The sequence below is a fragment of the Tenrec ecaudatus genome, chromosome 1 (genome assembly GCF_050624435.1).
Source record: "Tenrec ecaudatus isolate mTenEca1 chromosome 1, mTenEca1.hap1, whole genome shotgun sequence".
NCBI lineage: Eukaryota > Metazoa > Chordata > Mammalia > Afrosoricida > Tenrecidae > Tenrec > Tenrec ecaudatus.
In genome coordinates, this window is record NC_134530.1 from 49496274 (window position 1) to 49509962 (window position 13689).

General features: G+C 57.0%; 3 protein-coding genes across 8 annotated transcripts in view; 2 read left to right on the forward strand and 1 right to left on the reverse strand.

The window, feature by feature from the left end:
- The window catches only part of CEP85 (centrosomal protein 85), a 34120-nt gene extending 27058 nt beyond the window's left edge, over positions 1-7062 (forward strand). For all 4 annotated transcript variants that reach the window (XM_075552721.1, XM_075552738.1, XM_075552733.1 and 1 more), the window contains exons 10-14: positions 697-793; positions 1687-1737; positions 3892-3999; positions 5018-5243; positions 5570-7062. In XM_075552721.1, coding sequence (XP_075408836.1) covers positions 697-793; positions 1687-1737; positions 3892-3999; positions 5018-5243; positions 5570-5730 — 643 coding nt within the window. In that variant the 3' untranslated portion in view covers positions 5731-7062. The remainder of the gene's footprint in view (positions 1-696; positions 794-1686; positions 1738-3891; positions 4000-5017; positions 5244-5569) is intronic.
- A 1116-nt stretch (positions 7063-8178) lies between these two features.
- Positions 8179-9517, forward strand: SH3BGRL3 (SH3 domain binding glutamate rich protein like 3). Its single transcript, XM_075552742.1, has 3 exons — positions 8179-8354; positions 8822-8989; positions 9096-9517. Exons 1-3 carry the CDS (start codon positions 8307-8309, stop codon positions 9159-9161), a joined length of 282 nt encoding a protein of 93 aa, XP_075408857.1. The 5' UTR covers positions 8179-8306; the 3' UTR covers positions 9162-9517.
- Positions 9518-10081: 564 nt separating this feature from the next.
- UBXN11 (UBX domain protein 11) overlaps positions 10082-13689 on the reverse strand; it is a 28302-nt gene continuing 24694 nt past the window's right edge. For all 3 annotated transcript variants that reach the window (XM_075552754.1, XM_075552758.1, XM_075552753.1), the window contains 7 exons: positions 12816-13030; positions 12518-12595; positions 11674-11785; positions 11488-11591; positions 10585-10658; positions 10373-10513; positions 10082-10296 (listed from right to left, as the gene is read on the reverse strand). In XM_075552754.1, coding sequence (XP_075408869.1) covers positions 10104-10296; positions 10373-10513; positions 10585-10658; positions 11488-11591; positions 11674-11785; positions 12518-12595; positions 12816-13030 — 917 coding nt within the window. In that variant the 3' untranslated portion in view covers positions 10082-10103. The remainder of the gene's footprint in view (positions 10297-10372; positions 10514-10584; positions 10659-11487; positions 11592-11673; positions 11786-12517; positions 12596-12815; positions 13031-13689) is intronic.

The following is a 13689-nucleotide window of genomic DNA, read 5'->3' on the forward strand; positions in this document are numbered from 1 at the left end:
TCTTCAGCTCTAGAGATTGCTTTCAGTTACCGTAGCGGGCTCTGAGAACAAAACAAGATGTCATAGTGTGCACTCAGGGTGCCTTGGGAGCCTTCTCCATTAGGCACCTGGTTTTCATTTGAGTCCTTTCTGAAACCGTGATGGCTCTATTCCCATAGCCTCTTGGGCCAGATCCAGTTTCTAATGGGTTGGATTGCATTTGTCATCTCATATCCAACCACAGTGATCTTGTTTATCTCCGCCAGATGGGTCATGGGGGAAGTGATTGTGGGAACCCGGGGGAGGGGAACATGGGTTGGAGTCAGAAGGGAGGTTAAGGAATAAAGGTGACTGCCCCAGACGGGGTGTGGCTAGGAAAAAAGGAGCTCTGTTTATCATGTTCAAAAACTTCTGCAATGTATGTGTGTGACTTTCCTGATCTCAATACAGCAGTAAATGTTTACTTTGAAAATATCAAAACAAATCAGAAAAAGCCTGAAGCAGGTAGAGAGATTCAGTGGCATATCATCAAAGATTTTGGCCCCTCAGGAAGGGAACTAAGACACTGAGCAGCTTCTGGGTAAAGCAGCACATTATGATGGACTGAAGACACTGTCCCAGCTATGGTTTGAAGAGCCTGTTCATCCTGCCCAGAACATCTAGTAAATAAATAGTAGAGCTAGAAATCAAAGGTCGCCTCCATGGTCTGTCTTTCAGCCTGCAAGATAAGCAGTGTGTGAGGGCAGACCAGACGGGAGACGGTCCGAAAGTAGAGCTGGAGTCCTGGCAGAAGGAGTGTGATTCCCTCCGAAAGGTAACTTGCGGGGTGTCCAGGCTGTGATGGTCAGACGGGGAGGAGAGAGCAAACAGTGGAATGGGGAGAGACCATGAAAGCCCAGGGCCTAGAGCTTTCACTTGCGCTTTTTTTTGCATTTCCTCTCTTTTAAGGAGGACCCTGCATAGTGACAATTTGCATTTTAGGTACTCACCCTTGTGACAGGCACACTTCACTCGTGTAGAATACAGACGTGTTCATGGGGCAGCAGGCCTCAGCATTGGTGCTCTAAAATGGTGCACTCAGGCCCCAGGTCCATACAGAGTCACTGGCATCAGGCCGAGTTCTCACCGAGAGGTAGCCTCTTTCCTCAAGTAACCAGCAACAAAGGGAACCTCTGACCTGTCTTAATTGGAGAGACTGACGGGGCTGAGCCAAAAAGGAAGGCCAGAAGTTGTTCAGAGAAAACAAGGGCTCAGAAAAGTGCAGTGAGGCCTGTTCCGGGCTTTTCCTTGGCTAGTGTGACAAAGGTTGTAAGTAACCACAGCAGTCCCCGCATCAGGACACGGAATACATCTAGCAGAGACTCCAAGAAGCACTGGCAGGATACAAAGTGATTCCACTGGTTTGGGGTCACTCAGGTGAAAGACCCTCCCCCTCCAGGGGTGGTCATGAGTCCACATTACAATCTGGTTTCAACCTCTGTGCTTGGGGTGCAGTCGTGGGAGACCAGTCAGTCAGGATCTGAGTCCCTCTGAAGTCGAGTCCCTCCCAGTGGAAACCTGCCAGATGCGAGCAGAGCTAACGTCTTCACCCTGGTCTCACTACCGATGGGGCGTAGGCGGTGAGACTAGTAGCCCTGGTGCTGGCCCTTCTGTCTGACGTCACCACTGCCATTCCGCTTGCACCTTCTGATGGCTTCTCCTTCTCAGGTGGTAGAGAAGCAGCAGCAGAAGATGGATCAGTTGCGTTCCCAAGTACAGGTGAGCAGTCGTCTTTGGACGTGATGGCATCCTGTCTGTTCTGTTCTCTGCTGTGCTAAGGTATACACAAACAAAGATGAACTGCGCCTTGTTGGGAAGACAAACCAGAGGAAGTTTCGGCACAAAAGAGTGATGTCCAGTATACTCTGGGAGCGCCGAGTCAGGAAGGGAGCAAGCTAGGTCAGGGACAGCTTCTAGGGATCCTGAAGCTTCACAGACGGGGTGGAGGTGAGGCCCAATTAAAGGGGAGGAGCTGCGTAAAATGGCACTGACGTCCAGATAGAAGAAAGAACATGGAGGCACGAAACAGCATGCTTTGAGCCTAGAGCTGCCAGTTGTTTCCGAGTGGTGACGTTTTCCGTGTAAGGCGGTGAGTGGGAGAGGTGGCTGTTCCAACTACAGGGAGGACCTGTCTCTCCAGCCAAGGTAGCTTTCCTTTAGGAGGTAATGCCACTTGTTCAGGGTGTGGCATCCTCAGTTTTAAAATCGAGCTTGAGTATTGAAGAGAGGCAAGGCAAAGGTCAGAGGGCTATTGTGAAACGGAGTGAGAAGCGGCACTAGAACCTGACTGAGGCAATGTAGCAGGGATGGGAATGTGAGGCCGAGCTCAGTGATTTTAGGAGATAACGTTGAAAGGAATTCATAGCCGGTGGCATGTGTGGAGGGACTGCAGAGTAAGGGAAACTCAAAGCTGAATCCCAATTTCTGTTGAGGGCCAGAGCAGGACTTAGTTGGGTTCTCCCAGAAATCCTGGGAGTGAAGAGTTCGATCACTGTTCTCAAGTTCTCCCCAGCAAACGCCTGAGATGCACTCAGTCTGAGGGGCAACTGAAAGCTACATGCCTGCCTTTGCCATTGTGTGGGGTCTGGGCTGTGCATATATGTGTCACCTTAGGTTAAGTCGTTGGCCTAGCAAACTTTTAAGGAGCTCTGGTGACACATTGGTTAAGCGCTCGGCCTCTAACCCAAAGGTTGGTGACTCAAACCCAGCAAGCAGCCCATCCTTGGGAGGAGGCTGTGGCAGTCTGTTCCCATATGCGGTTCACAGCCACCAAAACCTCTGAGTCTGTTCTCTGTCCTGGAGGGTCACTGAGTCCACAGCTGCTTTTGGTTTGGAGTAAGCTATAAAAGCTATGAAAGGTATTTCAAATCCACGGCCTTAGTATAGTCTTTAATGAACTTGAAAATAGGTTTACTGGACTTTTGAGATCACACAAAGGTTGGAAACGCCCAAAGTTTTAAAATAGTGCATTTACCCATGAAGGGGCTACTTAGACAAACTAAAATGCCAGATGGAATTTGGCAGAATTAGTGGCATTGAATGTGGTCATACCTGGCATTTCTTAATAAGAAGACATTCTCCCTGGTAATTGTATTTTTCTTCCTCTATTAGTTTATTGAAGTAATTTTTGTAATTGGGAGGGAATTAGAATAGACAAGCTGGGAGCAAGGAAGTAAGAGCATAAATACTTTCTCTGACCTCCCTGAGGTACGCACGGTGGCACCGGGCCTACGGTGCTTGGGAGTGCTCTACCCCATCTCCTGTGTGTCAGAACACTTCACACACAGTGCTGTTGAGCGCCTTCAACTGGGAACTCCTCAGAGACCGGGACTATTCTTAGTGTGTGTCACACAGTTGATGTGCTCAGTAAACTGAACGGCATATTCCTTGCCTTGGAGAAAATCCTAGCTGGTGGAAAGAGGAATCCACAGCCAACTGGAATATTAAGCACATGTCTTTCCTGGGCCATGGGAGTTAGCGGGACTAGGGTTAGTTGGATCCTTTTTGCAGACTGAGAGAAGCTCAGGTGAGCCTTGGAGGCTTCTTGGGGGGGGGGTAACAGCAGAAGGCACTTTAGGCAAAGGCAAGGGAGGAGCATTGGGAAGGAAGCCAGTGTGGTTAGAGTGCAGGAGGGATGGAGTGGAAGAAGCAGGGGCATGGCTGGGAAAGTAGGTAGGGCCCAGACTGGCCTGGAATGCCCTCCTTAGGAGTTGGACTCCATGAGGGCTGCTGTGACATTTCTAGCAGTGAAGGTGGGCCTCAGCTAGGATTGTGCCATGGGTCCCGAAAAGAGGGAATGGAGAGAAAAATGTTGAATGAGTTTCCATATTACCCTTGGTGTATTTTTCCACCACTCCTTGCTGTGTGATTCAGAGTCTAGAACAGGAAGTGGCTCAAGAAGAAGGAACAAGCCAGGCCCTAAGAGAGGAGGCCCAGCGGAGGGAGACTGCGCTGCAGCAGCTGCGTACAGCTGTGAAGGAGGTGAGCAGCACCCACCAGGCCCCCACAGGCCTGATTACTCTGTTTACCTTGCTGCCCCCACAAGCTCCCTGAGCTTGAGAAGACCCCGCTGAGAGGTGGGCAAGGACCTGGTCTCATCCTTCCTCTCAGAGGCCCTCGGCCTGTCTTGGCGTGAGCTGAATCAGATAAAACACCTTGGATGCAGGAAGTACATTGTCAGTCTCCCTGCAGCTACTGATTTGTTGGATTGGAGGGAAGGTTCAAGAAAATGGGTTTGGTGCAGTAAACCGAGCTGTCAGCAGGGGGCGGCCAAGTTCACTGACCAAGCTACCTAGAATGTCAACCCTGGGAGTCAGGATCTTTGAAGCAGAACAGGTAAGCTGGGCAAGAGAGGGAGAGAAAGAGAGAACTGTGTAGGGAGAGGAGAGAAACAGACATTTGAGTAGGCTTGGAAAATGGTATTGAAAGGTAATAGAATTTGTTCACAACCTTTTGAAGCCCCTCCATGGTCGGAGGACTGGCAAAGGCAGAACATTCCAGTATTGGTTTCTCCAGTTGCTGCTTCTCCAGCCCCCACCAGTAGCCACTAGCTGTCTTACTGTCCTTGTCCCTGTTTATTCCTCTTGACGTCCACCGAGTAGACTGGCTGATGGCCACCTTTGTCGGGGTGGCAGGGAGAGATTGAAAGCAGTGTCTCCTCAGATTTCACAGTTCAGGTTAAGCCTTCTCTAATAGCCTGGCTCACAGCTGGCTGAGGGACCAACTTCAGCTAGAGCTCCTCGGGACGGGGACATCAACTTGGAGGCCGCTCACTCACCAAGGCTGGAGCCCGTGGGTTCAATGCTACCTGCAGGAGGCCTGCTATTGGGGTGAGGGGGACCCAAAGTGTTCGAGGAAGCAATAAAAGATGTGCCTATGATTTAGCACCACCCCTTTCCCCACCTCCCCACACACGGACACAAGGGTCCATGGTCCAGCTTCTCTGTGGGCCTCTCCCTGGGCCTGAGTGAATGTGTGGCATTCCTATCTGTCTGCTCAGCTGTCGGTGCAAAACCAGGACTTGATTGAGAAGAATCTGACGCTCCAGGAACACCTGCGTCAGGCCCAAGCGGGCTCCCCACCACCACCAGACACGGCCCAGCTGGCACTGGAGCTGCAACAGGAGTTGGCCAGTTGCCTTCAAGATCTGCAGGCGGTCTGCAGCATTGTAACCCAGCAAGCCCAAGGCCATGACCCCAATCTCTCTCTGCTTCTAGGCATTCACTGTGAGTCCCAAGCCCCAGAGGGGATGTGGTGTGGGTGTGTGTGTGTGTGTGTGTGTGTGTGTGTGTGTGTTTTTCCCCTCTCCTGCTTACCACATCCTTAGCGCACTGTGGGCACAGGGCTACCCACATGTGTCACAGCTCGATTTGGGAAGCAGCTATCCTTATGGGGTAGCTGCAGCCAGATGACTCAGGCAGCAAGTTAGCTTTTTAAGAAGTGCCATGTCCCAAAGCCCTGGCTGTAAGGCTGACTTTCCATGCTGCCTCTTCACAGGAAGGCCTTTCCCAACTGACTACTGATGGGCACTCTCAACCCCTCTCCTCTCTAGCTGCCCAACACCCAGGGCCTCCGGTGGACTTGCAGAAGCCGGACGTGATCAGGAAGAAGTTAGATGAGATTCGACAACTGCGCTGTGATATTGAGGACTTACGGACTACCATGTCAGACAGATATGCCCAGGCCATGGGAGAAAATTGTGTCACACAGTGAGGAATGATGGGGGCGAGGGGCAGGCCCTATTGTACCAGGGAGGGTCTGGGCTGCTGAGAGTCCAGTCCCACTGGTCCCTGCCCTGACACTCTTGCTTACTGTCTTCTGCTATTCCTGGAGAAGAGGGGGCAGTGAGTGTCCCTTGGGGGCCCAGGGTGGATCAGTGAGCCATGCCTGCTCTGGTTGATCATGGCTTTGCCTTGTTGGGTTATGTTAGTCCTCATCCTGATTCACCCTGAGAGTGAGTTCTTAGTTAACTTTTGCAGGCAAAGCTGCTAAGTTCTCACACACCACTACTCCCAGCCTCAACTTTTGTTGGAGGCAAACATTGTGCTAGAGGATGACTGCCGTCTCCATCCTCTGGGAAGGGTCACATTCATTCCCACACTCTACGGGATCCTGCTGCTTGTCAGCACTCCTTAAAGAGGCCTGGATGTCCGACTCCCAAACATAAGGGCTGCTTGTGAATTCTCATGCCTCATGTGCCAGCCTTCCAGGGAGCTGAGCTAGCTTTATGGGGTCTCTCAGCCCTAGACCGCTGCTGCTGCTTCAGGGCTCTTCAGAAGCCTCGGAAGAATGTCTTCACTTGCAAAGTCCCCATGAGAATTGGAGGCCCATAGCTTGCTGCCAAGGGCTTAAATTTTAAACGCCTTGGTGGCTTCTGATGTGGGTGGGATTCCCGCACAGAATACCAGCTGTCAAACTGTACCCCCTCTCCTGGAGCTGGGGCCCCAGCTTGGGCTGTTTGTGCCACAGGTCCAGGGGAGGCCTTTGACTTTCTCGGCTTTGGGTTCTTGAGAGCTCAGGTTGGCTTTAAGTTAAACTTCCAGTGTTTTTTTGTTTTGTTTTGAGTTTGTATAGGGTCTTTGAACCCTCTGCTCTCCTGGGTTATATTGCCTTCTTGGTTTAGAGGGCATCTCACAATTGTTGGTGTCTGGCTCTTTGGACTGGCCCAGGCTGACCCTAGATTGGAAGCCAGGCCAAATGGGCCGGGAGAGCATGAAGGAACCCCGAGCAGCTCAGGAGCCCCTGGGCAGCACCCTGGACACTCCCTCCTGGGTCTGAATGCCTTGCACTCAGAAGGGTTTTTCCGTGGTGTTGGACCTGTGGAGGAGAGACTCAACCCTTCCACTGGAGCAGCCCCGCTGTCCTGCCCTGTTTTGGGATGCTTCTGAAAGCAGAGCCGCCTGGCTGGTCTCTGCCTTGTGTTTGGAGCCCAGCCACCATGCTCACGGGTATTTTTCCTTGTAAAGTTTATAAGCAGGTATTTATATGAATCTTTGTTACGTTATCTGGTTTGTACTGCCTATTTTGATTAAAAAATAAAGTGTTTAACAGACTCCTCAGTTTTCCATAGCCTTCCATCACCACCATGCTCACCCCTGCTGCTTTGGCTTATTGAAGCCAATGGCTGGTATTTACTGAAATGCCTAAGACAGTAAGGCTCAGGCTCATGCCTGGGTCTGTGCTGCTTGCTTCTGCTACCCCACCCACTCTTGTTCTGTGGGGGCACATCATACGTGCATCTACTCACACCCCTCTCTGTTGAGCAAAGCCTGGCCTGAGTCATAGAGCAAGTTTGTCACTGGAAGGTGTGTCAACAACCTGCCCAAAGAGGAAGTCTTGCAGCTCCTGACTGCTAGGAGGAAGTGAGACAGTCCATCTCGATTTGGTAGCAGTTTCACAGAGCGGTTACCTGCATGAGCAAAGGACCTGGGAGCCACAGGCACAGATAAGCCTACAAAGCTGGCCTGGCTGCTGCGGGAACCTGCTCCCTCTGACCTGCTGCATTTTGCTGGGAGCAATGGGCTTTGGAGTGCCATAGAGCCCCGGGGGGGTTAGCTGGAGGCCCCCAGCAACTGTGGTGAATCATTGAGGGGCGGGCACCTGAGGCCAGACTGCGGTTTCCACACCAGCTTGGCCTCTTGTCTCCCTGGGGCTCCTTGAGGGTGTGGCCACCACCCTTCTGTGTCCAAATCTGCCTGCGTGGGCCGGGTGGGAGGGGGGTACCTTGGGGGACGGCATCTGCAGGGGCTGCCCCTGCTGTGCGTTTCCAACCGCCAGCGCAGCGGTGGGGGGCGCCCTGGGGGGAGGTGGGTCTGGAGGGACAAGTTTGGGAACCTGAGTCTCAGGCACCAGCCCAGGCAGGAGCTAGCTGCAGCATCCCGCCTACCCTCGTGGTAGCGCGGTCCGGGAGACCAAACCCAGCCCCGCCCTCACCCTCACTGTCCTTGGCCTTTCGCCATCGTGTCCCATCTCCCCAGCCTCACCCTGGGCACCCTAAAAGAGGGTAGAGCCCGAGAAGGCGGTTACAAAAGGAGTGGCCCTGCGTGGGACTGAGGTCTGGCAGCGCCTGGCCACAGAGGGGGAGGGGGAGAAGGCCTCTGGCGCGGGGCGGGGTCACGCAGGCCCCGCCCCAGCCACTGGCTGGCCCGCGCCACCCATTGGTCCCCGAGAGCAGTGACTCGTGAGCTGAGCAGGAAGGAAACCGCTCCCGAGAGTGGCCGCGTCGTCTCCCCTGCCGTGCTGCCGCCGCTGTCGCCCCCCTGTCTGCCCTCCCGCCGCCCGCAGGCAGCATGAGTGGCCTGCGCGTCTACAGCACTTCGGTCACCGGCTCCCGCGAAGTAAGTGCGCGCCGAGACAGGCCGTGGGGAGCAGCCAGGGGCCCGGGCTAGAGCTCCGGACCCGCCCCCCAAGACGGGCGGAACAGCGGGGCCTGGGCTGGACCACCGACATCTGGGGGCCTCATCCAGGCCCCATCCTTCTGGCATCTTGAGTCCGAACTGCCTGCGCCCATCCCCCATCACCTGTACAGATAGTATCCCCCACGACCGGCTGCCCCATCCTTAACCTTCTCTGCGGGCTGGGGGTGGGGGACTTCCCTTACCTGCCTACAGGCCGGCTTGGCCCACTCAGCTCCTAGCCCCCCCCCCCCCCCCTTTTAGCTTCTCACCGCTCCATCCTGCACACCTGACTCACCTACCCAACTGACCAGTGACCACAAGCCTTTCCAAGAGATGGAGGGGACCCAAAGTGTCTGGTCACAGGTCCCCCCGCCTGACCTCTGATGCCTGCTGGCCCTTTGCCCCAGATCAAGTCCCAGCAGAGTGAGGTGACCCGAATCCTGGATGGGAAGCGCATCCAGTACCAGCTAGTGGACATCTCCCAGGACAACGCCCTGCGGGATGAGATGCGAACCTTGGCGGGCAACCCCAAGGCCACCCCGCCCCAGATTGTCAACGGGGACCAGTACTGTGGGGTATGTGCCATGGGAGCTGGAGGCTGGGGAGGGGCAGCGCAGAGACACTAGGGGGCTTCCTGCCCCAGCTCTCAGGGACTCACCCCTACCTCGCTCCCTCCCCCAGGACTATGAGCTCTTCGTGGAAGCTGTGGAGCAGAACACACTGCAGGAGTTCCTGAAGCTGGCCTGAGCCAAGCCCGCCAGTCAGCCTCCCCGGCACATGCCCACCAGTGGCCGCCCGCCCCGCCCGCTGTGACCAGTTCCATCATTCCTAACCTGACGTTGGCACCCTTCCTCCAGCCCAGGCCCCTCCTCCCCTCTAACTGTAGCCCCTCTTCCCACTCAAAGGCAACATTCCAAACTCACTAGTCTTCAACCACAGCCCCAGGGCCGGTTGGCTACCCTAGCCAGGCCCGAGGCGGCCACCTGCCCAGTACTGGCCAGCAGGCACTTCTATTGGTGCCAGCAGTCAGGGCTCTGCCAAAGGCCCCGCAATCCCTGTTATGGGAGCACCCAAAGACAATTAAATGGTCCATTCCATTGGCACCGTCTGTCTGGTCCTGGCCTTGGCCATCTGGGGCAAGGCTTGGAGAGGTAGGTGGCTGAGGCGGGGCACCTTGGCTGGGCAACTAGGTCATCTCTGTGTGTGATGGTGCATGTACTTGCATCTGTGTCTAGCTAGCAGGCCTGTGTGGACGGCAGCTCCCAGAGACTGCATGGTGGTGTCCACAGAGCTCATGCCTGTGCCGTGTCTGGGCTTTGGTGTGCGTGCACGCGCAAGCAGGTTTCCTGGCCTGGGGGCCAGAGAATGTGGGTGTGCCATGGAACTGGGGGGTACCACTTCACCGCTGCCCATCTGGGGCCAGGGCTGTGTCCCACTGGTTTGTGCATTTGTGCACATGTATCTGCAGGCAGTGGACGTGGGGGTGTAGAAAACCCGCTGGATTGGCCCTCCCCTGCTGGAGAACCTGGAGGACAAAGACCAGCACCAGGCTGGCCGGCAGGGGCTCCGGTTACTGAGGGGCGGTCCTCACCGCCCCCTCCCAGACCCAGCTGGGCTCCCCGCCCACCCTGGCTCCCTGCTCAGTGGCTGGGCTCAGAGGGCCTGGCGAAGCAGCCAAAGGCTGCAGCTTTATTTGGGGCTGGGGCCGGGGTCTGGAGTGGGACCAGGGTGAGCCTGGGAGACAGGCAGCGGGGCCCGTCGGGCTCGAAGCAGGAGTGTGGCATTGGGCACCAGGCCTGCGGCCTGCAGCGTGACTGTGTCGTCGCTGTAGACCGTGGATGGGAACGTGCTGAAGATCTCAAAGTCAGCCGGATCCATGGCCCTGGGGATGGACCAGGGTGGTTAGGTGGATCTGGAGGCATGGACCCCCCTACAACCTGTGCCTCCATAGCACCCACCTGGCCCTCGAGAGCAGCGCCCGCACATCCCCCACAGTGTCCTTGGGCCACATCATCAGCAGGAAGGCCTGCTCACAGTTCTCGGACTTGATGCGCAGCATGACGAGCTGGGGCGCTGGCGTCTGGGGCGACTTCTGGCTCCTGCAGACCCCAGGCCATCAGTGCCATGGGAGGTCCAGTCTCTCTACCCCCAACACCCCTGGGGTCCTCACCTCTGACGCTCGGCAGCCAAGGCAGGCGTCTCTACCATGATCTCCTGGATGCGGCCTGGCAGTGGGCAGTAGTACTGGAAGGGCAGAGGGACCCGGTGGGTTAGCCGGGCAGTGGCTCCATGTGAACCGAGGCCCAAGGAGTGGAACTAGATCCCCCTTAGTCTGTATGGGGCTCTGTTCCCTAGCGGGTGCTGTCCTGAAAAGCACCATCTGAGCTGTGCTCTGAAGTTTGAGGGGTGCTTAGAAATGTGGTGGGACAGCAGGGATGTTCCAAACAGCTCGAGAGAGGCCCCTGGAGTTGGTGGCAGCAGAGGGAACTGCTGAAGCTGGAGATCAGGTTGGACGGGAAGAGGCTGGAGGTAGGGAGGGGCTGTATGTATGGCTGCCTGGAGGGCAGAGATAAGAAGCAGTCACCACTCCGCCCTCACCTCCCTAGAACACTAGGAGGATTTCAGCACAGAAGATCCCAGACACGGTTCCAAAAGAGGGGGCGGGGCTCCCAGGAAAGCCTTTTGGGAGACAGCTTGGTGGGTGGTGCAGTTCTGGGAGTCAACAGGACAGGGCTTGGCACTGTGGGGTGAAGGAGGCAGGCAGGGGCATCCTAAGAACAGGTGTGCCCTTCCTGGGGCCGGAGGAGGGGCAGCAGGCTGAGGAGTGGGGGGGTGATGAGTTCTGTAAAGACCTGCTAAATTTGAGGGGACTGGGGAGCAGCCAGGAAAAGATATTGGGACTGAATTAGATTGCTTTGGTCTAATCCATAACGGGCAACTTGGCAGGGGCTCTCCCAAAGCCTGGACCTTGACCCTTCGCCTCTTCCTGCCACAACCCCTTTGCCCCCACTCCCTCCCGCCAGCCCTCTGCTAGGTCCCAGAGTCCAGAGGTGGCTGTCTAGGGTGGTCTTACCTGCAGGGTGTCCCGAATGGGGCCCCTGATGTCAACCACCTCACCCTGGCGGATCATGACCTTGGGGAGCCTGTTCAGAAACTTCTCGGCAGTCATCTGGGAGCCTGCAGCCAGGGAGGAGGGTGTTGGGACCCTGGCTGCTGGAGGAGGGGAGTACCGCAGGAGCAGCCTCGGGGCTGTGCTCACCTGAATTGTCTACACTGCATGAGGCCTTGAACATCCGGCCCACCACATGGCCCTCACCTGGGAATGGGTCCAGCCCACCCTCGGGGTAGAGCTGATTCCGAAAGTCGCTCACCTGGCAGGAAGGCAGGGAGAGGAAAGCAGGCCACGCCCTTCAGCCCTGCTGCCCACAGAGACCTCTCGGACAGACCCTGGGAACCAGCTATGAGAGCAGGGGCCCACAGCACACATTGCCGTCACCCCCCAGGGTACCCCCATGATCTCTGCCTGCTGATGCCACAGCACCAACATCCTCTCAGACCCGCTCCCCCCCCACCCCCAGCCGCTGTGAGGGGAGGTGTGACGGGGTGGGCCATCGTGTCACGACCTCACTTGCCACCATCAAGGCCCACCGAGTCAGCCCCCACTTGGGCAGATCACCTCCCGCGCCCCAAGCCATGGTTCATTCGTTCCCCACCTGTCAGCACTGCCTCCTTGTGTGCCCCCAGCAGCATCCAGCCCACCCCCACCCCCACCCCCCACATGGAGCTGCGCCATCCCTTCGGCCCCAACATCCAGCCCCCTTCCTTTCTGCATTTGGGACCCACAAGGCTGCCTGCCACCCCCCGGCCCCTGAGGGTCTCCTGAGTCCACAGGGGACAGAAGAGCAGCAGTCCTGCCTGTGCGTCTACAGGGTACAGTCAGTGCCAAAGCCAGCAGCAGGCAGCTGGCCTCCTGCCCCTTCCCAGCCCAGTCTCAGGCTTGTCCTCCCTGAAGGGCACTAGAGTGGCTCCCCACTTCAGCCTGAAAGACCCCCAAAGGGAGCTGCTTGTCACCACCCTCTCCACAACCCCCGCCTGACCCTAACCTTAAAGGGGCCTCCATGGGGGTACAGTCGCTGGAGCTCCGAAGGGAAGAAGCCATCCAAGATGTCGCGGAGGCAGCGCTGCAGGGGGAGTGGAAGGGGGCAAGCTGAGTGTGTGTGGTGCTCAGCAGGCCCCTGCTGGTGAATGCCCTGGGAAATAGCCCCAGAACTTGGACGAGGGTCCCCTCATCAAGGCACAGGCACAGCACCTGCTGTGGTTGTGCTGAGGTGCCTGGCAGGCCAGGCCTGGAGTGAGGTGGGCCCCACCACCTCCCACTCTCTCGGTGGCCCCAGCCTTAACCTGCGTGGAGGGCTCGTGGAAGGGCCGGAAGGGCCCATCGAACATGACGATGCCATTCCGGTACAGCTTCAAAGGGATGGGCTCCAGGGGACGGAGCCTGGCGCCACCTGGAACTGCGGTCACCTGGGTCTCACCCTCGGCCGCCAGCTCGCTGAGGTCCATCAGGCTGGCCAGCAACCTGTCAAAGTCCACCTCTGGGGGCGCTGTCGAGTCCCCTGGTGAAGAGGGTGGGCCCCATGAGCCTCTCAGATGGGATGGCTCTGGAGGCCACCGGCTCCCTAAGTCACGCCCTCGAGGCGCCCATGCCCATTGTCACCTGCACTCCCTTGCCAACCCTCTGCTGTGGGGCTTACCGTCTGCAGAGGAGCAAACTAAGGGTTAACCCCCCAAACCCTCCAACAGCTCCCTGCTTGAAACCCGGAGGCTGTTCACCTAAGGGAGCCTCCTCACCCCCCTGGGGAGAGGCTAGGTGCTTGAACCTCTGACCTCTCTATCAGCAGCCTGGCGCCTGACCCATTGAGCCCCAGGGCTCCTTAGACTGGGGGTTAAGCGACGGGCCAGGGGACACACGGTCGTAGGTGGCCCAAGCAGGATTTGGTCCCTGGTCTGGGTCTGGGGTTGGCAGCTAAGCAGCACGGGGCAGAGTTTGGCCTCAGGATCACAGTCATTGAATGGCCAACACTGGTCTCGAATGGTGGCTGTGGGGGCCCAGGACGACCAGGTGAGGGCGTGCTCTGCACAGCCACAGTGGTTGTTGCCCCCAAGCAGCCTTGGGCGCCACCCGCCTCGGCGAAATGGCAGGTGTCATTTACCTTAGTCTCACACCCGGAAGCAGGCCCACCACAGGGACGAGGTGGGCCGGGGCTGGGTTCTG